The following is a 25,039-nucleotide window of genomic DNA, read 5'->3' on the forward strand; positions in this document are numbered from 1 at the left end:
AAGTTATAGAAGAATAGAGCCGTATTACCTTTTAATATGTGCCGTGCTGAAAAGCTTATAAATGTACTGCGTATCAGAAAACACAATCAAAACTACGTCTTTGGCTTCTTGTTGGTTGCATTTTTGTTCGCATATATTTTCATATCATAAATTGTTTCTGTTTTTTTTGTTTCATAATTTTTAAAAAATAAATATTTTCAATTAATTATTATTAAATGTATGTTATCAGTTTGTTGATCCTAAGTTTAGTTTCATTGGTAATGTGTATAATATACTTGACATTTATATGAATTGAATGGAAATCAATGATTTCACAATTAATATATATATTTATTTAAATAAACCAAAATCTTGATCCTCTGTTTGTTTTTTTGTTATAATCTGATAAAGTTCTGAATTTGTATGCATGTTTTTAGATCTTTTTGAGTAATTATTTTTTTATTTTTTTTTTCATTGGGATTGTTTTTTTTTTTCCATTGGAATGCTAAACAGATTTTTACTATATTAACAGGACAAAAAACGCATGCGTCTTGGATTTAACTTACATAATATTTTATACAAATTAATGACATATGATGCGCAATGGCTTAATGATGATAGAGATTAACACACATATTATTCACATGATCAACATGAACATGAAAACCAGAATTACCATAATTGAGATTTTGCGAGATTTTGAACATCAATTTATGATTTTGAATAGCGTTTTGAATGAACGCAAAAAAAAAAATTGAAACTGAACGAAAAAAAAAATTTCTCAATTGTTTGAGTATTTTGTGAATTCACCATTAATCGTAACAGTAAAAATTATACCCATATATGATTATTGATTTTGGTTTAATCCATATCTTTTGAGTTCGACCGCAACTTGGTCAAATTTTTCACGATACATCACTCTTTGTGCGAATCGCATATCCTGCATTCTATGTGAACTGTATATTTGAATGGGTGAGAATAAAAGTGGGAGTACAGATGTTTAGTTTGAAATGAGTAACCAGAAAAATGTGGTTGTTCTCTCAAAAATACAATTTGAAATCAATGTTGTATTTTGATTAAAACCTAGGGGGCAGATACGTGGAATAGGATTAGACTTTTAGTGTAATTTCAAAGTATTTTCCCATTTTGATTCGGATGGACACCGTTAATATTCAATGATTTTCATTTGTTTGCTGTTTCTTTTCTATCTTCTCATGTATGCGATTTTATTGATGCGTGATTGAAAATTATTTGTAAGATCGGCCGCAAAATAAGTCATCGATATGAATGACCTACTTATTGTTTCTCTGTTATTCTTATTAATAGTGTTGTTTTTTTTTATTACACACGCACGCTTTCTTACTCTCCTCGCATCTATGTGATTTTCTTGTCTTCTTTTCCCTCGACGGTCAATTCTTCGAACCGATTTGTTCTATATACAATTTTGATGCTCTCTATATAAATTGAATTACATTTTATTCCATATTTATTGACACTAAATATGCAGTAGTAATACGAACATGAAATGCTACAATTCTTCGATAAATGGAACATTTATATTGGATTTGAATATAATCGCTTGCATCAGTTGCTTTTTTTATCGATTCCTTTATTTCTTCATCTCTTTATTTTCTCTTATTATCCGTGCTATTCGTCTTATTTTTCAGATTTTCTCTTCATTCGTTTGTTCGTTCGATTGCTCATGTAATCCGCTCAAATCAATATGAATGCATTTGGCTGCAAGCATACGGCTCACTTTTTCGTTCGAAGGAAAAAATGTATACAGAAATACCTCGCGACACTGGAATTGTGTGTTGTGGCAATTTTTCGACTATCTTGAAGAAAAGAAGGTTTTCACTTGCTCCATATGTTCGTAGTTTGTTTCGAACACATTCCACTATTAGGAGGTTTTACCGTGCTTCAATTTGTATTCTTTTTGTTTTATCCTCTCTTTCTCTTTCAAGCACATGTTTATTTCATACATTTCTTTGTCTCCTCTTGCTTTTCTTCTCATTCTATGGAAATGTTGTTCTTATCGCGCGTTTATTCACGTCCCATGATATTTTCGAGTTCGTGATATTTTTTCGCACGAAATCTCTTTGTTGTCCAGAAATATACGCAGGCGTTAGAGGAGATAAAATATTTGTTCGTTTCGTATTTTTTTTTTTTTGACACGATATAATATTACTTATGGTTAGTCTTGACGAATATTTTTTTTATCGGATCAGATTTTTATACGACAATTTTTTTTTTGTTTGTTTCGGTGTATTGTGGAGCGTTTTGTTGTTGTTGTTGGAGGGAATGTTCACAGATTATCGCCAGTTGTGTGTCATTTATGGCTGTTATGTAGCCAGTATAAATGGTAATGTCATGTGCCTTTGAATCGATAAAATCGATTAGAAATTCGGAATTTGTTGTTGGGTTACCGTCTATTTATTTATTTTATTTCTCATTAAAATAGGTAACGATAATGTAAACGAAAAACTCCAGTATCATATCTTGGGATCATATCAAACTAGGCAATTTATATGTTCAGAAAAGCTAAACGGGTGGATTGAAGTGGTTGAAAGGATAAGGGTTTAAGATATTTATTTGAATATTTGAATTCGTCCATGGCACAGAAAGTCAAGAATGGACGTCAAATTACGTGCATAAATGAACAATGTTGTAACAAGCTCTTTGGTGTTGAGATATTTTGAAAGAGAGAGAAAAAAGCACCCGTGTACATATACGATATCAAATTCGTCTTTTTTTAAAAAAAAAAGGTAGTTTCATCATAACTCCATGAAGCTCATCGAGTTATTGAGCAATTCGCAAGTGTTTCTTTTTTAATCAAGAGATGAGTCAAGAAATTCTTACCGATTCATATCTGGTCGAAGTTGTTTTTGATGTCTCTATACGGTTGGCACGCTTTTGCGTATAACCACGTATGTATGTGTTGCGTGGGCTGTAATTCGCACATCTTTATGATTATCGCGTCGGATTCCATTTTTCTCGCGTTCCCTTTAACGCTTCGTGTGTCTCTTCATTCACTTCCAATATTCGATGCATTTGTATTTATTTCAAATTTTTGCAAATATTTGCTACTTACTTTAGTACCGATCACATATTTGCAATTGAAAATAAGATTTTTGTATTGATTTTGTAATTTAATATTTTTCCATGGACATCAAATACAATAAATTACAAACTATAGCTCTGTTCAAACAGAGATTGTTGTTTCTTTTTTTTCTGGATTTTTAAAGAAGAATATTACATATAATTAGGTATATATATTTTTTTTATTTACAGTTAATCTGAGCTACACACATATTGAAGAACGGCGAACACGATCCATATACGAATTAATATAGATATATATGTAGATAGATGTATCGAGAGCAAGAATTTGATTGGATTGTATTCATATGATTGATCTTGAAGTCAATACAGCCTCTCTTTCACTCGCTCTGCTCACACTGAGCGCTCTGGTAATGCAACATTTAACCTAATTTTTATTTATGCATTGAAGACTTGTTCATTATTTTTGTGCACATGCACTGGAATTGTACATTACATTTTACCCCTCTCCGTACAATCACTTTTTCATACGAATAATGTGTACTATTTTCACGCGCAATACGATAAACGTGTCTCTCAATAAATTCATACATAGATAGATTTCTAGTTTCAAAATGTACATGCAATATTATTATTTTTTTTATTATTATTATTCTCTTATATTCGATTGACTACTGAATTTTCACACATACACATTGTCTTTGTTGTTGATTTTCAAATCGATTTGCAATTTGTAATAAGTGGGCGTCAATGCACATTTGTTTCTATATTTTTTTTCGGTTTTTTGACATTTTCCATAAAACACATGTTTTTTTATTCATTCTATCAATTATTCATTCAATGATATTTTTTTTTTTTGGATTTTTGTTTTCTCCGAAGATTCATATAATAACTAGTGTATTTTGATGTATATTACTATTTGCTTAAAATTGATCTTAATACGCTAAACACGGATGAATTGATTTCAATGTAACGATAATATCATACACATCAAAATGAATGCGTATGGTCATGGACGAGTGCTTTTATTACTGATATTGAACGAAAATCGAAAAAACAACAAGATTTTTATTAGAATTTTTGAAGAGAGAAACAGCAAAGAATCAGTTTTTGCTGAAAATCAATAAGTGATTGAAATTCAAATTATGCACATAATCTTCGGGAACTTTAAATTCGAACACATTCAATTGTGCGACTAATCAACAAAAAAATATATAAGAATGCATTACTTTTTGTCGTCAGTTAAATATCAACTTTAGTCAGTGTTCTGTGTTTACAACACATGTTTTGAGCAAAGAAATAGCTGAATATAATACGAACTGAAGAAATAGCTGAACAAAATATGTATAACTGATAACAGTTGCATTTAATTAGTGTTCAATGTTCGAAAATTGTCAAATGGAGTCTTTTAGGTTAGTTGAAAATGAAAGTCAACCATACTGAAGTTGAATTTGGAGGAGGGGGCTGGGGTGCATGCGTTAGTTTCGCTGTGACAAAAGTTAAAGGAGTAATTTGAAACTTTGTTTAGTGTGTGGTTATGTGGGCGGGTATTTTCAATTGCCGTACACCAGATGAACGTTTGTAATTCGAACCACTGGTCAGAAATTAGTAATTTAATTTCAAATTACGTATCCAAGCTATATTATTCAGCCGATTCTATTCTATAAATTTGAGCAAAAATAACGTGTTTTTTCTTCAATAAAACCATCTGAATTTACACATTAAATAAAAAAAAGAAATGACATCTAATTAAAAAGATTCGGTATAGTTTCGAAAAACTAACGGTTAACTCAGAGTGAAATAGACATTGGTTTGATATTTTTTCAAAGATTATTTTAAATATGCTTTTAAGCAAGAAAAAAAGAAGTTAGTTCTATTATGAACGGGAAAAAAATGACAATGTAATATTTCATGAAATTCTGATGACATTTTCTTGTAAAAGAAAAAGTAGTTTGCACACAGTAGCTTTCAGCAAACACTTGAATGTTGCATTGTAAATGGCACCCATACGCACACACAATCACTCTGCATACGATGAGTTGAGCGTTGACTCTCCTTAAATGTGATTACATTTGGTGTAGTAGTAGTCGCGACAGAAGGGCATCCGAAATTGAATGAAAATATAAAGAATAGAAAAATGTCGAGAAAAAAACGTGCTCAAGCAAGCATTCCTAGTACATTGTCATGACAGTTTTCTTATTAATATGCAAATTAAGTCTTCTAGCATAAATTTCATTATTATTATTATGAAGCCTTTACTTGGGGTGTATGTATCCGGATAATTATGTTGTATGAGTCATATAAGTATGACACCATGAATGCGCGAGCTACCGCTTTTGTCATCTGTTACCTTCACAATCTGGTGCACTATACGGAACCAAAATCAACGAAAGGTAGTCAATGACGCTTCTTTTATTATTAGATTAATGTTCAAATTCTCTGAACGAACTAAAAGTGGGCGAATGAAAAAGAAATTTAACCCATTGGCGGCAATGTTGTCATATAGCAACTGTGAAACAAAAAAAAATAAGTACTCTCGAAATGTACGAAGAACTTTTACCATCGCTCTTTTTCATTTCGACAATGAGCTAATTTATTCTCTTGAAAAAAAAAATATATGCATTTTTTGCATAACATTTAAGTCACTCAATAAGAATCATTTGAACGTTGCAGAAAAATTTGGAGTGAGTGTAGCGTGCATTTAATGAGTTCAGAAGCGCATTCCATGAAATCATTTATGTCACGAAATAAAATGGATATGCACAGGAGAAGAAGAAAAAACAAAAAATTGCTTTTGTCTACACTAAAACTATTTACTCATCATCTTTCTTGTTGCTTATCATATACAATATAATCTATATAATTAGTCCTTTCCATTTTCCAGATGCTTATTCACAATTAAAATAGACTTTATTAAACGTTTTTCTCAAATTTGTGGATCGACATTTGCACACGATGTCCACAATTTATATACAAAGTGTTTGTTGTTTTTGTTGCTGCTGTTGCGGTGATCGCTTTTAATTTAGCAATTATCATATCATGTGTAGTATTTTGTGCATTGATTTTGCATTGTACGCCTTTTTTTGTAATTGTAATATCAAATTACATACCTTATGATAAAGTTTTTGTTGTTCTTTGTGTGTATGTGGGAGAGAGATTTGTATTGTATATATGAGCTTAAACATTAAACTGTGATTTCCTTCATTTCTATCGTTTCATACATGAACGTCCCCTAACAATAATAAGGGGCGCGGGCAATGGTTCATTGGATAATAAGCGGTTTATTTTGTCATAAAATTTCTTCAAAAATAAATAAATTCAAGTCAAACGAAGAACGTTCAACAATTCCTTAACATTTACGATAAATTTAAATATTTGGAGGTATTGATTTGGTTTTTGTTTGGTTTAGGAGTTCAGTTGAATGTGAAATTCATTGAAGTATGTTACAGGCATAATATTAAAAAAAATCATTTGTAAATAGACACCGTTTGTATCGAGTGTTTTAAACAAAAATACAATCAAGCAAATATGAAACATATAATACGATTTGATGAATAACTAAAACAAACACATTCAATAAAAAAAAAACAATAATTTTTTTTTGGATGTATGATTTGAAAACTAAGCTCCTGTTTTCATGGTAAGTTTGTTCATGACTAGGTTGTAATGGGCATTGAGTTGTTAGGCTTAGAAATTCGAGCAAGTGACGAATCGAAATCGAGCCTAAACCGATGATTATTATATTAATGACGACTCGGTGTTGTTGCGATGATCTTCCATTGTTGACTCTCTTATCTCGCTTGTACTGAAATTGGACAACTATATACAGTTTCGTCGGAAGCTGGCGTTGCTGTTATTGTTGACATTACAGATGTTGGTGCTGTTGTTATAGCTGTTATTGTAGAATTTTCGTTCAGTTTTCTGTACACACATATGAAACACACATACATTAAACATCAACAACCACAATGGATTTGTTTTTAATGATGATCTAAAAATCTAAATGTCAGTTATTCCCATCATTGTTTGGCGGTCGTATTGAATTCATATGAATTTCGGATGATGCAGTTGAGTGTAAATATGGTGGTATTCGGTCGCTTATCTTACAATTAATATGTTGAAACGAACAGCAATTCTTCATTTGTTAGTTTTGGATTTTGCATTAGAGATAAATAGAGTGTGTTTGTATGTGTATTTGTGCGTTATCAAGAAAATTGATTTTCATTCCCAAAAATACATAGTGTTTTTTCCAATTCAGTTCCAGAAAGAAATCATTCAAATGGATTTTTGATTATTTTTTTTAATTGTATGCCATAGAGATAATTTGTTAGGGAGTCAAGCATTTCGAGATAGAGTATGGTTTTTTTTTTAAAGTTCGTTGACATTCGCATACATAGAGAGAAGGATGAGAGAAAAAAAATCAGAAAGAGAGGAAAGAAATGATAGAATATTAAACACTTAGATTAAACTTTTGATTTGTTGTTGTTGTTGTTGTTTTTTTTGTGTCAATGAAGACGAGGGGGTGGGTGATGATGATGTGTGGCAACGGAGAAAATTGAAACTGAACGGACGATTCACATAAATTAAAACTAATAAAATTTGGAGTTTTTGGTGGTTTTATATATACACAATGGTCACACTTACAGACATAAAATATTGAAATGAAATTGATGGGATGGGTTGAACATCGGCTGAAAACAACGTTCGCAATTTTTTTTTGTTTTTTTACAACAATAACAAGTTCATTCTTATTTTCAAATTAGTTTTCAGTACATTTATCGTTTGTGCGAACGTTGATTCGACCCAAGTGTTTGGCATCTACATAAAATATATAAACGTTCATTTTGTGACTACAAAATTATCTACATGGGATGTATACAGAGTTCCTTCATACTTTTTTTTTAAATTTTAATTAAATTTTAAATGAACCAAAAAGTTCTTGTTGATCGATTATTTTTTTCATCTTTTTTTAATATCAATTTCCAATGGTTTATGATCGCTCGAAATTTTGATGAAATTAACTAACGAGTAAAGGTCTCCAAGTGTACGTTTCGTTTGCATGTTTTGACTATTTTCCTCGATAGTTTATGTCAAAAAATATTTTTGACGATTTCCAAATATTTGATGCAAAAATTAGTTGTATTGCAAAACTAACATCATATAGAAAAAAACCTCGCAATACACATTTCAAAGGTGTTCCAGTTGACAAACAATCTAGCATAGTACTTTTGAATTTGAAATTGAATTTTCCCTCAGCATACTAAAGCTCTAGAAAATTGTGCTCAGCAGCTGAAACTTTGCCAGTGATATTTTTTTCGACATAAGGGAAATGGTCCAAACACCTTTGGATACCTTTACTAGTAAATCTAATGAACGAGATTCATTGAGAACAAATTAAAGGTATTCATTTGATTTATAAAAAAGAAAATTAATTCAAGTATAAGACTTGTACGGGTGGACGAGCACAATAATTTTCTAAACATAAATCTATTTTTGGTTTTTCTTTTACTTGATACTTATCCGCTAAGGATACAGTATATAATAATTTTGAACGAAATACAAAAACAAAATAAGAATATATATTAATTAATCGACTGTGGTGTACAATTCCAAATTCTAAATGTGTAAATCAAAGTGACACAAGTTGGGTTGCGCGGAATATGTATGTGAAAAGGAAATAGAATAGATATGTATGAGTTAAAATAGTTATTTATCAAGTGAGATAGATAAAATAGAGATTGAATATAAATGTTTAGTGATTTTTTATGATTGAATCATACCTTTAGTGTCCGTTGGAATGCATAGCGGAATTCGCGGTTGAAATACGCATAAATCACGGGATTTAATGCTGAATTGAAGTAGCCGATCCAGAAGACGATCGTGACAACAGAACGCGGTGTTTGGCACGCTTCGCCACATAAAGATGAGATGTTATACCTATTGCGCAATTTAAAAATCATACCAAGCGAAAGGCCAAATGGAATGAAGAAGAATGAAAAGAAAATAAATGGTGAGTTTGGCAATGAGCCGACAAAAAAACTACTTTGTTTGATTCGTATGTGTTTGTGTGTGTGTGTTTTTTTCGGCTAAAAAGATGCGCTTTCTTTGTGGTGGCCTCATTTTTCATGCTAATTCCAATCGTTGCAAGCAAACCAGGATGTAATAGCAAAAACCGTCATTCAATTGTCAAATCAACCGATGTTCGATTGTAAAATGTTTCGATTTACATATTTCGAAAGCAACATGAAAAAAATTGGTCGAGATATGCATCGCCAGAGGAAGAGTTCGACACATTTTACGAAACTACACAAAGTGTTTGAACTCACAGACGTCATTGCATATATACATTACAAAGCCGACAAATAAAGTAAATGCAAAATGAAATCGACAAAAGAAAATGAGCGGCAGCTCTCTCATCGAATAAAAAGAACGAAATATGAAACACGCGCACAACACGATCAAAGGAAAACGATAAGGCAATGAGAACAAAACAAACTCGATAAAAATATACATACCATAGGAAAAATGGTAACCAACACGCTAAAAATGCACTCATTATTATTCCCAATGTACGAGCAGCTTTTTTCTCACGTCGCATTTTTGTGATGGCGCATGGTTCAACCTGGTGAATGCTCTGCCGTTGCACGGCTATACCGTTGATTTGTAAATGCTTTTCCAGAAGCAAAGCAGCCACTTTTGATCTAAATACAAATTTAACAAATTGTTCCATATATTCGATTTGCGTGAAAATATAACCAACAACTACAATAAACACTAGAACTAACAACGTTTTCCTCGCTAAATTCAAAAGAAATATTCATTTTTTCGAAAAATTTCGATGAATGTGACAGTATATACAATATTTCGAATGCGTTAGGATTCTGGAAATCTGGAAAAAGGTAGGTATTTTATTTGGTTTTGTGTTTATGAGGAAATCAAGAGTTAGAAAAGTTTTGTACAATTTTGATTGGAACCATTCTTTCAAATGAACGATCGAAATCGAACGAAAAATATACACAAAAATTGCTCAGCTATAGATGATTGCCTGTAGGTGACGGTTAAATTTGTGTTTTTAACTTTAAACTTAAAAAAATTCACTTTAAACAAATAAAAAATTGAAATCGTTGAAATTAAAATATGACAAATGAATTTGGTCCCGAGCGTTTTCTGAATTTTTCGATTTCACCATACGGTGCATGAAATTGTGTGGAGTTGCCGACGAATAAATAGTCAAAATAAATGGCAGAGAGGAGTTGTTGTGGTTTTGGCGGTAAAATCAAACAACGCTTTTGTAAACCAGCTGATGTCTTGAAATCTGGCGCGCACGAATGTCATTTGCTATTTTTCGAGTATAGAATATATAATTAATTTTCATGTTCACTTAATACTCATAGTTTAACCGAGATGCATCCACACAAAATGACGGAAAGTTCATCGTTAAAAATTGAGGAAGAATAGTAGATAGAAGAAGATATGACAGCAAAAATGTTCCGCTATTTTATCAGTTTTAGATTATGGTATTTTGTATTTGTGCGCATTTCGTCTTCTTTTTTCTTCTTCTTCATTTTTCTCCTTTTAAATTAGCTTTTCCATGCTGCAACGTGACACATTTTGTTTACAGCTGAGCACGAACGAACATGCTTAAAATAATAAAATGTATGTCAATATGTGATTGCAAATGTGTCCATGATGTGTTCCACCAAACTGTGAAATTCAATGCCAAACGATACATTCGATTCTCGTTTTGTTCAAAACGATGAAATAAAAATGAATAAATACTCATGTTCACTTTTCGCTTTGAGGGAGAGCAAATGCAATAGAAAATGGGAAATAAATGAGAATGAAAGAACGATAAAAGAGAGAGGGAGAAGTGAGTGTGGAAAAAAGTTTGAAGGTCACGGAAAATACGTAACAAAAATGTTTCAACAACACATGCATCCTTTGTGAGTGGTTTTCATTTGGCAAAAAAAGCAATAACAAATAAATCGAAGGGATTCTGCTTTATCAGATGTTCAAGTCAATGTCAGATCTTGTCTTCATTCATCGTATGGCTTGGATGTTACAAGGGAAACTGAACAAGATTTGAAGAAGGAGAGATACCCAAAGCGAAATAAAGAGTAAAAGAAATTGATCTCAAAATGAAATCGACTATAAATATTTGGCGCGCGCTTTTCTTCAATACACAGTCTGTGTATTGTGTGCGACATTTTAAGTGAAAAAAGTAATTCGAATATCTTGCGAATGTGTTTCGCTAAATTTGTGAATTTGTCGTGAATTTCGAATGCAAAACTATAGAGTACACCTGATTTTGGCATACAATTCAAACATTCGATAATGCAATTGCAAATAAATTATCTCACCGAAAATATACACTCAATAGAATTGCAATGTATTATAATGATTTTGTACACACACACATGCTAATTTCGTTCGCATCTTTTGCTCCTTCAAGTACGTTGGATAAGCAATATTTTTACTATACAATTATCTGTGTTGAAAATCACATTGTGTGGAAGCTGCACTACATTTTGTCCTCGATGAATTGAATACAGACACACACACGAAAGAGATCGGTGAAAATACATGTTATTGAATATTTTTTGCATCTGTTGCTATAGCAAGAAATTTAGATAAATATAAATATTCGTGTCAATTGAAATCAATTAGTTGGTTTTTTTTTGTCTTGCTTTTTCTTTGGATAGTGCCATCTGGTATGGCCATTTATTGAAGGGAAAAATGAGAACTAATTTGTTACGTGCCACTTGTTGAATGCATTTTTAATACAAAAAACTCTTGTACATTTCTTGGAAAAACACCATCAAGTGCGTACCACTCTCCAGCACATTTTGGTCCGATAATTTGGTTATAGAAAGCTTTTTGTTGCTCGGAGCGCTTTTTCTGCAACGATATTAAACGGATATCGCTCCAAATGATTTTGGAACATTTGAAAATACTTTGGTATTATTTATTAACACAAATATCTCGTGTAGTCAGAAAGAAAATCAATTTAACTAGTTCTACTGATATGATTAACTTCATCTTTAATGATTCGTAGCTCAAGCAACGTTAACAATGGAATTCAAAATTTGATTGTTTCTGATTCAACGAGATGAAAAATAATCTGTATATTTAATAAAATGTCATTACTGGTGAATGTTGTAAATATGTATGTTTTTAAATACGTTCCAATTTAATTATATGTGCATTATTTGATATCAAAATTGAAACAAGGTCCACCAAAATCTCTTGTATCAACATTGAACTGAATTTTGAATGGGAAAATTGGTGCATCAACTTGAGTGCATTTAATTTTTTGTGTTTATATATTCTCATGTCCACTATGTTAAATGTTCATCTGATTTTAAGCAGATTTGAATAATTTGCGTAATAATGTTTGTGATACATTGTACAATATTCATTTTCAATGGCGTTGTGTATGTTCGTTAAATTTGATTACAATTGATTCAAGTTGGCAGATCTTAGGTCAAAAATAAACAGTATATTGTTTATATGTTCGGAAAGCCGAAACATATGGTCGCTAGAATAAGTTGTGTGCTAAAAAACAAATGCAAATGTAGTTAGGTGCTTGATAATTAATCAAATAAAATTGAATTATTCAACATGGCAATGTGACAACGATGCCGTTATATTTCGATATGCGATTTTTGCTTAAGAGCTTGAACTTTTGTTAATAGATATGTGGTTCCATATAGATGTGTTGATGTACTTAGTAAATTTTGTGAAACACACTCGCAGCAAGGTTGACATGATTCGAATAATAATGACAATCAGCCACTAACTCAGTGCGTCGTGTGTGTGTGTGTGTGTTTTCGCGTCAAAAGGCATTTGCATAAATTCAAATGAACCGATGTATTTGGATGCTTGAACATCAATAAACACATGCACACATAAAACGCACAAACTTCCCTTTTTTGTGTGCACTCTTGAATCTCAAACAGTATATACTTCAAACTGTTGTTTCATGTCTACCCAAAATAACACACCAAAATGTTAAACCAAACAACATACGAAATGACATTGTGATCTCCCTCTCGCTCTCTCTCTCACTGTTAACGTGTAAATATAAATTTTCCATCGAACCAACTCCGCCACTCTTCTGCTCTCGCATCGCCAAATGTAATTATAAATTTGAATCAAAGTATCGCCGCGCGAACTACAATCACCAATGTTTACATCCAACAAATTTTACGGATGAGTTGTAATCATGTTCAATTGAGATAGGTTCAGCAACAAAATTATATTATGTACACTTGTGCTTGTGTGTACGCTATACATCTAAAGGTCAAACGTTTGATAAAGTGGATTTTGCTCTTGCTCACATTGTTTGAATAAAACGTGCAAACAATTTGTATATTGTCACTTAAAATTAAATTATTATGGTGTTTAAAAAAATGATTTCAAATAATGTTTCTTCGCCATTACCCACCTGTAGAGTAAACGTTCTTGTCGATCGGCTTCTTTGTAAATTTTATAGTACATTAAAATCATCACAATTCCTGTAAAAGTAAACAAAAAAAATCGTGAATTTTCAACAATAATTCGATTCTACGTCGGTTTTCCAAAAGCCGATTCAAAAAGAATAAATACTGACCTGGAATCCAAAAACTAACCGACGAACTTATTATGGAATAAAATTTGTTAACTTTGAATTCGCATATATGTGGATATTTTCGTAGATATAAATACTGCGCTTCGGTTGTGTACCAGCCAAGAAAAATGGGCACAAATGATAGCAGAGCTGGAAATAGCCACACAATCACAAGCATACAAACTACCTGCCAAATCGAAAATAAAAAATAAAAAACGAGAACAAAGACCAAATTGAAATGCGGTTTAAATAGTTTGCCCATTGATTTATCGAATCGATAAAAAAGAAGGCAGGCACAAAGAGAGAAAATTGTACAAAAAAAAAGAGGAAAGAAAAATCGCGTGTAATTTTCGCTTATTTGTCGTACTTACTCTAGTATAGGTCATGATGAGGGGATAGTCTAATGGCTGAACTATCGCGTAGTAGCGATCCACACTGATGCAGCACAAATGTAGAATGCTGGTGGTCGAAAAGTACACATCGAAACTGTTCCATAGATCGCATACAAATGAACCGAATAGCCATCTGCCAGAAAATTCCACCGATGCATTGAATGACATGGCACACAATGCAACCAACATATCAGCCATCGCAAGCGAAACCACAAAGTAGTTGGTTATCACTCTGCAGTCATCGTTGTCATCATCGTAGTTGCCGTTGTCCCATTTGTTTATACCGCGTACAACAACAACAAAAATTTGATTTGAATCCGAGTTTGAGAAGTGGCACAAGGAGAAATTCAATGAGAAATACAAAAAAAGAATACAACAACGAAAAAAAAAACAATAGTGGAAATCAGTGGATGTGTTCGAGAGAAACAAAAATCAATAATCAGTCTGGATAATGGCAATCGACTTTACACTGACCCTGTCTCTGTGTGAGTTTCTAGCAATTTTAAAATCGTTTAAATCGAATTAATCGAGCAGATAATTGATTCAATTGAAATGAATAAACTCAAAATTGATATAAAATAAATTTATATTTTGTTTTGTTTCAGTGTGATATCAGCTTGAAGTGCGCACATATGCGCCTCATTATAAATATTAACATACACACAATTGCTCATTACATGCAATTGCTGATTTGTAAATTTATGCATATTGGGCTTATGTCAAGCTTAACCAAAATTAAATAAAACACTTTTTTGATTCCGCACTTAAACTTATCAGTTGTTTCAATCATCGTATTACAAGCTGACCATGTTCATCGGTCATTATTTTCAATTCTAAAAAAATAATTTCAAAATTTTCAATATCACAGAGACAGAATCTGCAAACTCGAATGGCAAATAATGTCAATTGTCATACCTTAATTTTCTATGTTGCATTACCGATACGATGACCAGCATGTTACCAAATATGGCAGCTAATATAATGAAACACATCGCAAAACACTTAATAATTATTATAACATTGATTATGGTGTTCCAATCGACAACAGTGTCGTCACCATCATCAGGTACGGTGGTGGACTCATTAAAATCGTTTATATTGTAAAAACTATGCATTGATGATTGTTTCACTAAATTTTCATAACGTAACATGGGATTTGTATCATCGTCGTAATTATATTTGATCGTGGCCACATTTGATTGTCGATTTTCATTCAATTCCATTATATCGTCGGTGGTGATATTCTGTGGTCGTGCGCTTATTCTTATTCTGTTTGTATCTCCTTTTTTGTCAATTGTACGTCGTCGTCTCTTGTCTTCCGTTAGTTTCTTTTTCGAGTAGATTTTTACTAGCTCCTTTTTTTCACGATTTTATCTCTTTTTCTTATATTTTTTCAATAGTTTTCTCCTTTCATGTGTGTATTGTTACTGCTGGTTTCCGTCTATTCTTTGCTCCGGATTTTTGTTTTTTCAATTAGTATGATGGAAGTTCTCGACTATTATATTATGTCTTTACTTTATTTTATCTTGATCTCCTTATCTAACGGTGCTGTTATTGTTGCTCCACCGATGCTACGTTGTGAAAATGGCTCTTTCTTTCCTGTTGAATAATTCTACAATGGAGTAAAATTTGTGCTTTTTATAGACGTTCAGTGACTACGTCAATAAAATTAATCGTTTGATAGTGTCCGTATTTACAGAATTCGGTTGTTGTTGTTGCTACTTTTGTTGTTGCTATTGTTGTTGTTGTGACCTAAGCTATATTTTACGATTGGATTTCCTTGTTGGCGAATGTTGTTCAAACGCCAAGCTAATATATGTTCGTCGTGGTAATCTATCAAATTGATCTAAACGATACAAGTTTTTTTTTATTCCATTGGTTTTTGTTTCACTGCTGAAGAACACAAAAATACCGATCGTTTTTCTTCTTTCTTTTATTGATTGTGAATGCCTTGCATTTGAGAAGTCGAAAACTTTTACAACGGCTTATCGAAGGAAAACTTTCAGAAATACGGGTATCCTATGTCACTCTTGTTTCTCCGCTGTACGTGTGATTCAGTGCTTTTTTTCTACTGTTCCTGCTCTTCTTGTCCTTCGTTTGTTAATAGTTTCAGTGATTTCAGTCGTGGCTTTTGACTTGGCACAAAGTGATTTTACATCACTTACCAAATCATTGGTTCTCAAGAGCAATTTTTTATTATTATATGTTTTGTATGTTTTCTCGCTCCCTGTTTTTTTTTTTCGTTCGTGTTTCCTTCTTCACTGCTTCTTTTCGCCTTTGTCGCCTTTGTTTAGATTTTCAATCAATTTTGAATATAATACTATGAATTATATTACTTTTGTAGTTGTTGCTCTTCGATGGTGGCAAATGTTATGCTCGCTTGTTGTTGCATCTGATGTTCATAAAATAAATGTGATGTTTTCGAATATGTATGTGTGTGTATGTGTGTTAAATTTTACCAATCAGACGTTTAAATGGTGTCAATATCAAATGGAAACGATTCGATTCGATTCGATTGTTGTTTATGATTGTGAATGGTTGTATTGTTATTTTTGGTATCGTTTCAGTGTTTCAGTGTGTTTTTTTTCTCACGTCGTTTTGTCGAATCAATTTTATGATATCGCTTGTTGTTATGTTCGTCATCGAAGCACCATTCGATGTGATTATTGCTTTTGTGCTGGTGAACTTCGTTAATACAATGATTACGACAACGATGATTGTGGCGATAATGATGATTCAAGTGAATTGAAATTGGAGTTAGCTGTTGTTTTGACTCGAAATTTAGTATCGTTTGGTCTTTTTCGTTTGTTCGGTGCTTTGTTCTGAGATTACTGATTAAGATTGGCCGTGATGCGCTCACTGTCTCATCGCTACCATTTCTCATATTGATTGTTGTCGAAAGATATCATTTGCATGCATTTGACTCTTCATTTGGGAATTCTCTTTTATTTTAAGAACGTTTTCCAATTATGTCGATGATAAAGCACGACAATTTATATATGAAGCCGTCATTATTCACAATCCCAAATTGAATGAGAAGAATACCTGCAAAATAACATAAAACACAATTTAATTATGATTGAATTGAATGGTGAATGACGAATGAATGAAAAAAAGAGAGTATTATGTTTTGATCGCCGTCTTAAATTTAAATAATTTTCAGCAATCTACAAAAACAATCGGGATGTATGGGAATGAAAAGTAACCAAATTATGAAGTGAATTATTTTCATTCACCGTTTCTCTCTTCTAAATCATATAAGCACAGTTGTCCTAAGGATAAAATCGCCTCAAACGAAATCGTTGAGTCGCTATTTCTTTTAGCCGTGTAGAAAATGAAAATACAACTTTTTGATGCAAGACATTTATTGATGTCGAACGAAAATTAAATTATGATCGCAAATGAAATGATAATATTTTGTCAGCTGTAATTTTATCATTCGCTTCACAAATTCATATAAAATGTGTGTATAGGTGTGTAAGACAAAAATGGTCTTGTGTAACATAATTTTTCCGAAGAAAATAGAGGTGTACCTGGAATGTGTGTTTTTATTTCATACATAAAATATAAATAAAAAAAACTGCGTGCGCGTCAGTCAGTGTGTGATTTTCATACGTTTGCATCGATTGCAAAATAAGAGATAATTTGAAGAGCCTATATATTCGCATTGTGGCCATGGGAAGCAGATGTGCTCTTAAAATCGATTGAAGTCGACGTCTAGTTGAGAATAAAAATGGCTTGACATATTTTTGGCTTGTACAAATGTCGGAAGGCAAGAGGCATATGGAGTCATTTTCATTTTCAGCTCTGCACATATCTTGTATGATGTGTACTTTATTTTCGATAAAGAATAAACTCGAATAATTGAATAAACTTGAAATAAATATACGCGCTTTTATGTGACGCATTTTGTGTGGCATGTATGTAATGTGTGGTGCGGCATAAGAGGCGCCCGCATTAATGTAAGCCCGGACGATCTTATATTTTTTGGTTGATGTAAATAATGCTTTTTATGCTTTTTTATAGTCGATCCGCGTAACCGTTTATGCAGTTGAATTCGTCGTATTGAATTAATTCAAATGGAAACAGATGAATTTAACGAGTATAATTGACATAATAGACGTGTTGATGCATACATTCTTGTGGAAATTTCATATGTGTACGCAGCAAACGAGTGGATTTTTTTTGTGTTACTTATAAGCATTACATATTTTTAAGAGGGTTACTCGCATTTGTCGGATTTCGATGTGCATAATGGTGTTTGTGAACGACTTTTAATCAAGTACATTTAGGTATATGTGCTTTTTTTGATTATTCCTCTTTTTTTTGTTTTGTTTTATTCACATATTACATTTCATAATAATATTGCCTACAAACGGATTTTCTTTCTTGAAACCTATAGACTTTTCTCTTCAGTACGATAAATGAAAGAGAAGAATATAAATAAAACATTGCCAACTTTTGAGCTCGATTTTCGAATACAATAATTTACGTGTGAAGCAAATGTAGAGAGGGATGGTATTTGCTAAACCCTTGAATTTGACTATAAATTACAAGCCAACTTGATCTCTGTGAATTCGTCGAGATAATTTATTGGCTGTAACGAAGAATTTTTTTTTCTCCGAAAATTAAGAGCATTTTATGGATTAACAACTTGAGATGTCAGTATCGTTAGAACTACAACAGCAAGTAGTGTTCACAAATATGGATAGGTTGATTCTTTCAACCATAACCGAATACATTTATCAGAATTCACGATACACAAACCATGAAACCGTTGCCATGAATCACATGTCTAAGGTTTTCAAACAAGCACCAATGATTTACACGATTTTTTTTTTGCTACGTTTTATTTTTCTTATTGTTGTCAAACGATTTTGGTTTTGGTCTCTGGTCCACATGTAGAATTCTGTAAAATGGGTCATAATTTTATAAACAAGTCCATTTTGACGGAAGAAATTGTATAGGTATTATTCATTAGTTCTATTGTTCAAATAAAAATCATTTCATTTTCTTTTTTCGAAAATCTTTTATCCCAAGATAGGAAATCTTAGCGATGACACCAAAAACTAGCTCGTTCAACAAATGAGATATAATATAAAACGCAATATTGTTAGATATCCCCATGTGTCCAAATGGTATCTATTTTTTTTTCGACGAATAAATTGTATATGACCAAACAGAGTTCACCTTTTTGAGGTTTATTTGCAATGATGCGAGTTCTTCGTGTGCTCGGAAAATGCACGAAACTTCGCTTTGTTTTTTTTTTTAAATAAAAGTTTTGTAAATTTTTCCACATCACTCAATGAATAAATAATTCGGATTTTCTTTACAAACGAATGTTAAATTTATGGTCGTTTTCTTTCTGTTTCAAGCAGTCTAATAAATTATGTCCGCAGATAAGCATTTCAACTGGATATCGAATCGAAGAATGAAGTTAGAGTAAAGAATTGGGATTAAAAAACGCCGACACTAGGCTAGTTTAATGATGCAGAACCTTTCAGTTTAATGATTCGGGTATACTTTGAAAACCGGTTGTGTCATTTGTTTTCGTTATGTTTAGTAGACAGAATCAGGTGAAGGCTCGTGAGACTGATATGGCTAATCTCCACTTTCACTCTTCGCTTTTTTAGATGAATAATTTCAAACACACATTTTATAAGAGTCTGCGTTTGTGCGTGAATATGTAATTGTTGTTGGTTAAATTACTTGAATTTCCAGTGGGAACTGTTTGGAAAAATTAATGGATGCGGCATGAAACGTTGTGACTTGAAAAAAAAAATTCCACCACAAAAAAAAATTGGTTTTATTATCCATCAGTTTCACATGAATTAAACAATTCAAAATGACACGACATTTTATTTACATGACCTTTGATATGCACATTTTTATTTCGTTTTGGCATTTTCCATAGATTTCACATTGAAGAGAATGAAAGAGAGACGTTTATGTGTCAAACATCTATGAATAAAATGTATGACTTTTATTTGATACATCAAATGAACAACGAAGTGGAAATGCTTCGCTAAACTGGATCATAAGCACTCGCATTCGTATACATAACGGCTCTTCTGGCACTCGCAAATTAGAATATTAAGTGAGTTGATGCCAAATGTATATATTTTTTGTGTGTCGGAAGATATTGTAGAAATGCGCATCGTTTTTGCAGTTGAAGAACAAACACACACACAAACGCACGTTTCATATTTTTGTGGCATTCTCTATAAAGATTCATACATGAATTTTGCAAATTTGTCAAATGATGCACCCTCATGCGAAATAACCATGTTCGTCGAACCACGAAACTCAGCATGATAGCTAAAACAACATACGATGAAACAGGAAATTTCACATTTTGTATGAGAGCACCTTTTTACTGTGCGCTTTTAACGATGAATTCGAGCGAATTCACTGGGACAAATGACTGAGCAATTCATAAAAAAGCGTCGAGAGAGAGAGAGAGAGAGAGAGAGAGAAACGGAGGAGAAGAAGGAAGAGGAAAAAGCTAATGTGAAAAGCCACAAAGACTACATAGTATTCAGAAATGGATAATTTTCAACATTTTAGCTTATGAAAAATTCATCCTTTTGTTTCACTTTATTACTCTCCATATACAAAAGAATGGACAAATGTAATCTAAAAACATCGTGCTCTTAATTTTATCATTGTTCTATAAATTCAAAACAATAGCAGCAATTTGAAATTGAAATTTGGACGGCTTTCATGAAGATAGAAATTCGGTGAAAATAAAACCACAGTGAGCTGTGTATTAGCACGCCTACATTCGAAACAAATTATGAACAAAATATTTTCTCCGATCCCAAACTGCGCCCAACTTTTTTCCCCAAAGAAATGGGTGATAATGTTGAAATGTTGATCTCAGTGTTAGGTACGATCCAATCTCAGGGAAGCGAGACTACGTTAATCATAATAAAAAAGTCATTTCCACCTTCTTATTCTGTAAACAATACACATTATGCCAAAGAAATGAATAGTTTGAGTATTCAAGTGTAAAAAAAATGTTTTTCGCCAATACAAACGTTGGGAATTTTCCAAATTACAATTTTCAATTTATTTTCAATATATCCTAGATGAAAAAATAACAAATAATATGTTGTTCATACGCATAAGCGTTCACTTATACATAATCACAATCACTGGTATGGAACGATGTACATTTCCGTTTGGTATACATATCTCCAGCGGCTGATAGTTTCAACAAAACAGCAAATCTGTAGAATATACTAAATTATGCACGCACAATTCATACATTTTTGACCCGTCATTCTCCATGTGAGGCTATGAATTGATTTTTCTATATACCCAACATTACATCGAGTATGTTCTTTTTTTTTGTATGTGTGTGTCAACTTTAGCATAAAGTGCCTGTACAATATGTATGTTCGCACCCAAATATGCTCCAAGATATTTTGATGGAAACAAATAATGCATAAATTACAGTTTAGATCGAAAATAGAAGTGAATCAGAACCCTCAATTTTTATGTGTTTAGGCGTATTACGCGTTGTCATATACAGGATATATCAGTGGAAAACATAATAGAAATTGACGTCTGCTCACCCGAGACCAGAGCATGAATATGTCACTCACGAAGAGCGCGCTTGCTAGGAGCCGCTCCTAGCTATGAATGTGTTAGTGTGACGAACGTTGTATGTATTAGTGTGTGCTGTATACCAATACGAACCCAGCAGCGACTTCTGACAAGTACACCACGCTCTCTGAGGCGCTGCGCTCGCTAAGCAGGCGCGTTCTTCACAAGTGCGATTTCATACTCTGCCCGAGACAAAAACCGAATACCGAACGGAAGTCTATTTGGAGCTGAACAAGAACGAGCGGTGAACAACGAGACCCATTTACTCTATATTTATGAAAATAAATTCAATTGCATCGACAATAAAAACGAACACGCACCTAGAATAAATATTCTATAGTACTTTGGATGAAATTCATTTTCAACGAAAATTAATATACACGAATTCCAATTTAAGCAAAAACTATAATTTATTAGGAGTCATCGATTTCTCGCTCACAGCAATTAATTATTTATCTTTAATGAACCAGACGAACAAATTCGTTCGTTTCAGCGGCAGCCAAGCTGAAAAAAGTCAAAAGAGATAAGTTGAACTTTAGATTTGTTTTTACAACAATTTGCAACTTGCCAATGAGTTGTAATGTTAAAACCAAAGAAAATACCGTCGAAATTCCGAACACGACAATATATCATTCACAATTTCAATAATTCGGCGTTTCATGAGTAAACACATGTTTATGCGGTTCTTCTTCTATTTTTTCTTTGTCGGATAAGACACGGCTCACTTCTTATTATTATTCTTTATCTTTCGATATCTATTCGTATCGTAGTATGTCTACCTAATGAAAAATTCATTAGACTGAGAGACAAATAACTTCGGCTTTGGCTTCAATTGATTCAATCCATAAAAGACGATGAGAAAACCAAATGATCATCAATCGAAAATGCGAAAATCTCATTCCAATATGTTACGAATGGCTGTGTGTATGTGTTTTGTCTCTTCCCGTTCACCTATTTTCATGGCGTTTTCTTTTATTTTTGCCCTTTCCCTTCTCGTTTTTTCTCATTTCATTCTTTTGCACACTTTGTGCCGATATTTTGTTCCGGCAAAAATGTGCGCAAAAGATTGTAAGAGCAAAAGACAATTTGAAAATCCAATAAAATGGCGACCAAAACAAAATAAATCGGCTACAACAAAAAATGGCATTAAATGAGATAACGATGTGAAAAATGAGAAAGAGAATGCGATCGATGCTGTATTGAGCGCGCATTTTGTCGATGGACAACAAAGTGACATACGATGGGAATCGACTCAATGAAAATGTGATTGTGTGTGTGTGTGTGACTGTATGACTTTTCGGCAATGTTTCATTTGGTTCAGCACTTGAAAAAACAAACAGCGCCTTGCTTGTCATTTATATTCGTGTATCGTATATATGGCACAAATCACTCTACTCTCTGTCATCGGCTCTGGTTTGCATTTGATCTAAGGCTATAGAAGAAATACCGATATCGAAATGCTTGTGGATTAACTGTGACATTTTGCACGCGCACTCTAATACGTTAATACACATTTAATCCGAGAGCTGTTGCCGTTCATGTTTGAAGTAATCTATTACATTGGTATACGGCATAAACCGCATTTACGTTCACCGTTTCATGTGAATTTGGTTATTTGCGCATTCGATTGTGAAAAGGAGTTCTTCTCATCATCTTTTTTTCTTCTTCTTGCGGTCTCTCCTCATTACGGCGAAAAAGATTTTTCGCATTCTTCTTTTCGTTGTCATTTGTAGTGCATTTTGGGGGCAGCATTCCTTTTTGAGCTATTCGTTTTTAACGTGATTTTGTCTGGAAACGAAAAGCCTAACGATCCACTTGAAAGAAAAATGTTCTTGGATTACATAAGACAAAAAGCCAAACAAAAAGGTTGAAACAAAAGAGATTGAATCTCTATCGGAGATGAAATTAAGCGCAGTTGTTTCTTCAATAGAAAAACAAAAATGGTCAACCGATGGAGAGAGAGAGAGAGAGAAAGGTGTTATATACATTGTTTGATAAAAGCAAAAAATCAAAGTGATAGTGTGTAAAAACAACAATGGAAAATTGAAATGAATATCGAAAACAAATTGAAATAAAAGTTTCACAAATATTCAGAGTAGATAAAGTATAAAATATTTTTCAATTTCACTGTTCATAAAAACATTTGTGAGTGTGTATTCGATGAAAGCTTCGTGATTTGATTGTTTCCATCATTCAGCTATCACATCCTCACCCATACCATTTGTCCACAAATAATCAATAATTTTGGTCGAGAGAACAATAGTGAGAAGGAGGGGGAGATAAAACCACATCAACGAACTAAAAATATTTCCCAATGTGTGTAGCATGCATGTGCCTTTTCAATATTTGACCATTGGATGAGATGAAAATAAAAAAAAGAATGCTTTAAATCACTGAGAGGTAAAATTCCCAAATAAATAGATATTTTTCGATGTGTGTACATTTCCATTTGTTTATGTATGTGCATGTGGCCATAAAGCATGTATATGAAAAAACAAGGAAAAATTGTGTTTCAAACACACATACAAACACGCGCGCAATGCGAATGTTATGACATGCGATGTCGAATAGTAAAAAAAAAAAAAAGGATACACTTTATGTACATTGAACATTGAGATTGAAATTGATCCAAGACAGCAACAGAAGCAGCTGTACGGTATATATATGTACATTCGATGCCATCATTTTATGAATGATGATTGAAGAAAACAAAGAAAGCAATGCAAATAAAATGAGAACAAAAAAAGGTGAACGCTCGTCATCAAAAACCGAAATAGATAACGTACGAGAACAAAACGTAGATACAAATCGTATGCAACTGGATAAATTTATTCGGTGATATCGATAGCGAACATGAGATCCATTTAGCTATTATTTCAAAAGCACCTTTTAATTTACTCTCACTCAATTCGTAAGCTATACCCTGATACAGAGAGAGAGAGAGAGAGAGAGAGAGAGAGAACGAGTGCGAATTTACGAAAAATAAATGTGCATCCGTTTTGTTTTTATCAATACATTACAATTCACTTTGGATGAAATAATACCTTGAATTGTACGAGTGTGAATTAGTGTGAGTGTTGTAAGTGTACTCTCGCATTTTTATACTTTCTGTCTCTTCACTCATTTCTCAAGAGCGCACATGCACATTTAAGCCATCACATTCTTATTCAATGACGTGCGTTATCGTCAATCGAATATTACTCGAAATGATTTTTTTGTTCTGAAAAAGCTCTTTTCTTTTTCTGTATCTCTCATATCTCTTCGTTTATATTTGCTTTTACTTTCGTTCTCGCACAATATTTTTTTATTGCCCATCTCTTTTTGCTCAGCATCTCCCTCTCTACGTAATTTTATGTGATAATGAAAACCAAATGTATAGAGAAAGCGA

General features: G+C 32.6%; 1 protein-coding gene across 4 annotated transcripts in view; it reads right to left on the minus strand.

Moving 5' to 3' along the window:
• Positions 1-452: 452 nt before the first annotated feature.
• LOC116336785 (octopamine receptor beta-1R-like) overlaps positions 453-25,039 on the minus strand; it is a 65,432-nt gene continuing 40,845 nt past the window's right edge. For 2 of the 4 annotated variants that reach the window (XM_031760914.1, XM_031760913.1), the window contains exons 3-9: positions 14,956-17,085; positions 14,020-14,272; positions 13,652-13,835; positions 13,487-13,556; positions 9,555-9,740; positions 8,820-8,976; positions 453-7,174 (exon numbers count right to left, since the gene is read on the minus strand). In XM_031760914.1, the coding sequence (XP_031616774.1) occupies positions 7,046-7,174; positions 8,820-8,976; positions 9,555-9,740; positions 13,487-13,556; positions 13,652-13,835; positions 14,020-14,272; positions 14,956-15,263 (1,287 nt within the window). In that variant the 5' untranslated portion in view covers positions 15,264-17,085 and the 3' untranslated portion in view covers positions 453-7,045. The remainder of the gene's footprint in view (positions 7,175-8,819; positions 8,977-9,554; positions 9,741-13,486; positions 13,557-13,651; positions 13,836-14,019; positions 14,273-14,955; positions 17,086-25,039) is intronic. The other 2 variants (XM_031760915.1, XM_031760916.1) reach the window with 2 other exon arrangements.

This window comes from Contarinia nasturtii, unplaced genomic scaffold (genome assembly GCF_009176525.2).
Source record: "Contarinia nasturtii isolate CC-2019 unplaced genomic scaffold, AAFC_CNas_1.1 Cnas_scaffold_187, whole genome shotgun sequence".
Lineage (NCBI taxonomy): Eukaryota > Metazoa > Arthropoda > Insecta > Diptera > Cecidomyiidae > Contarinia > Contarinia nasturtii.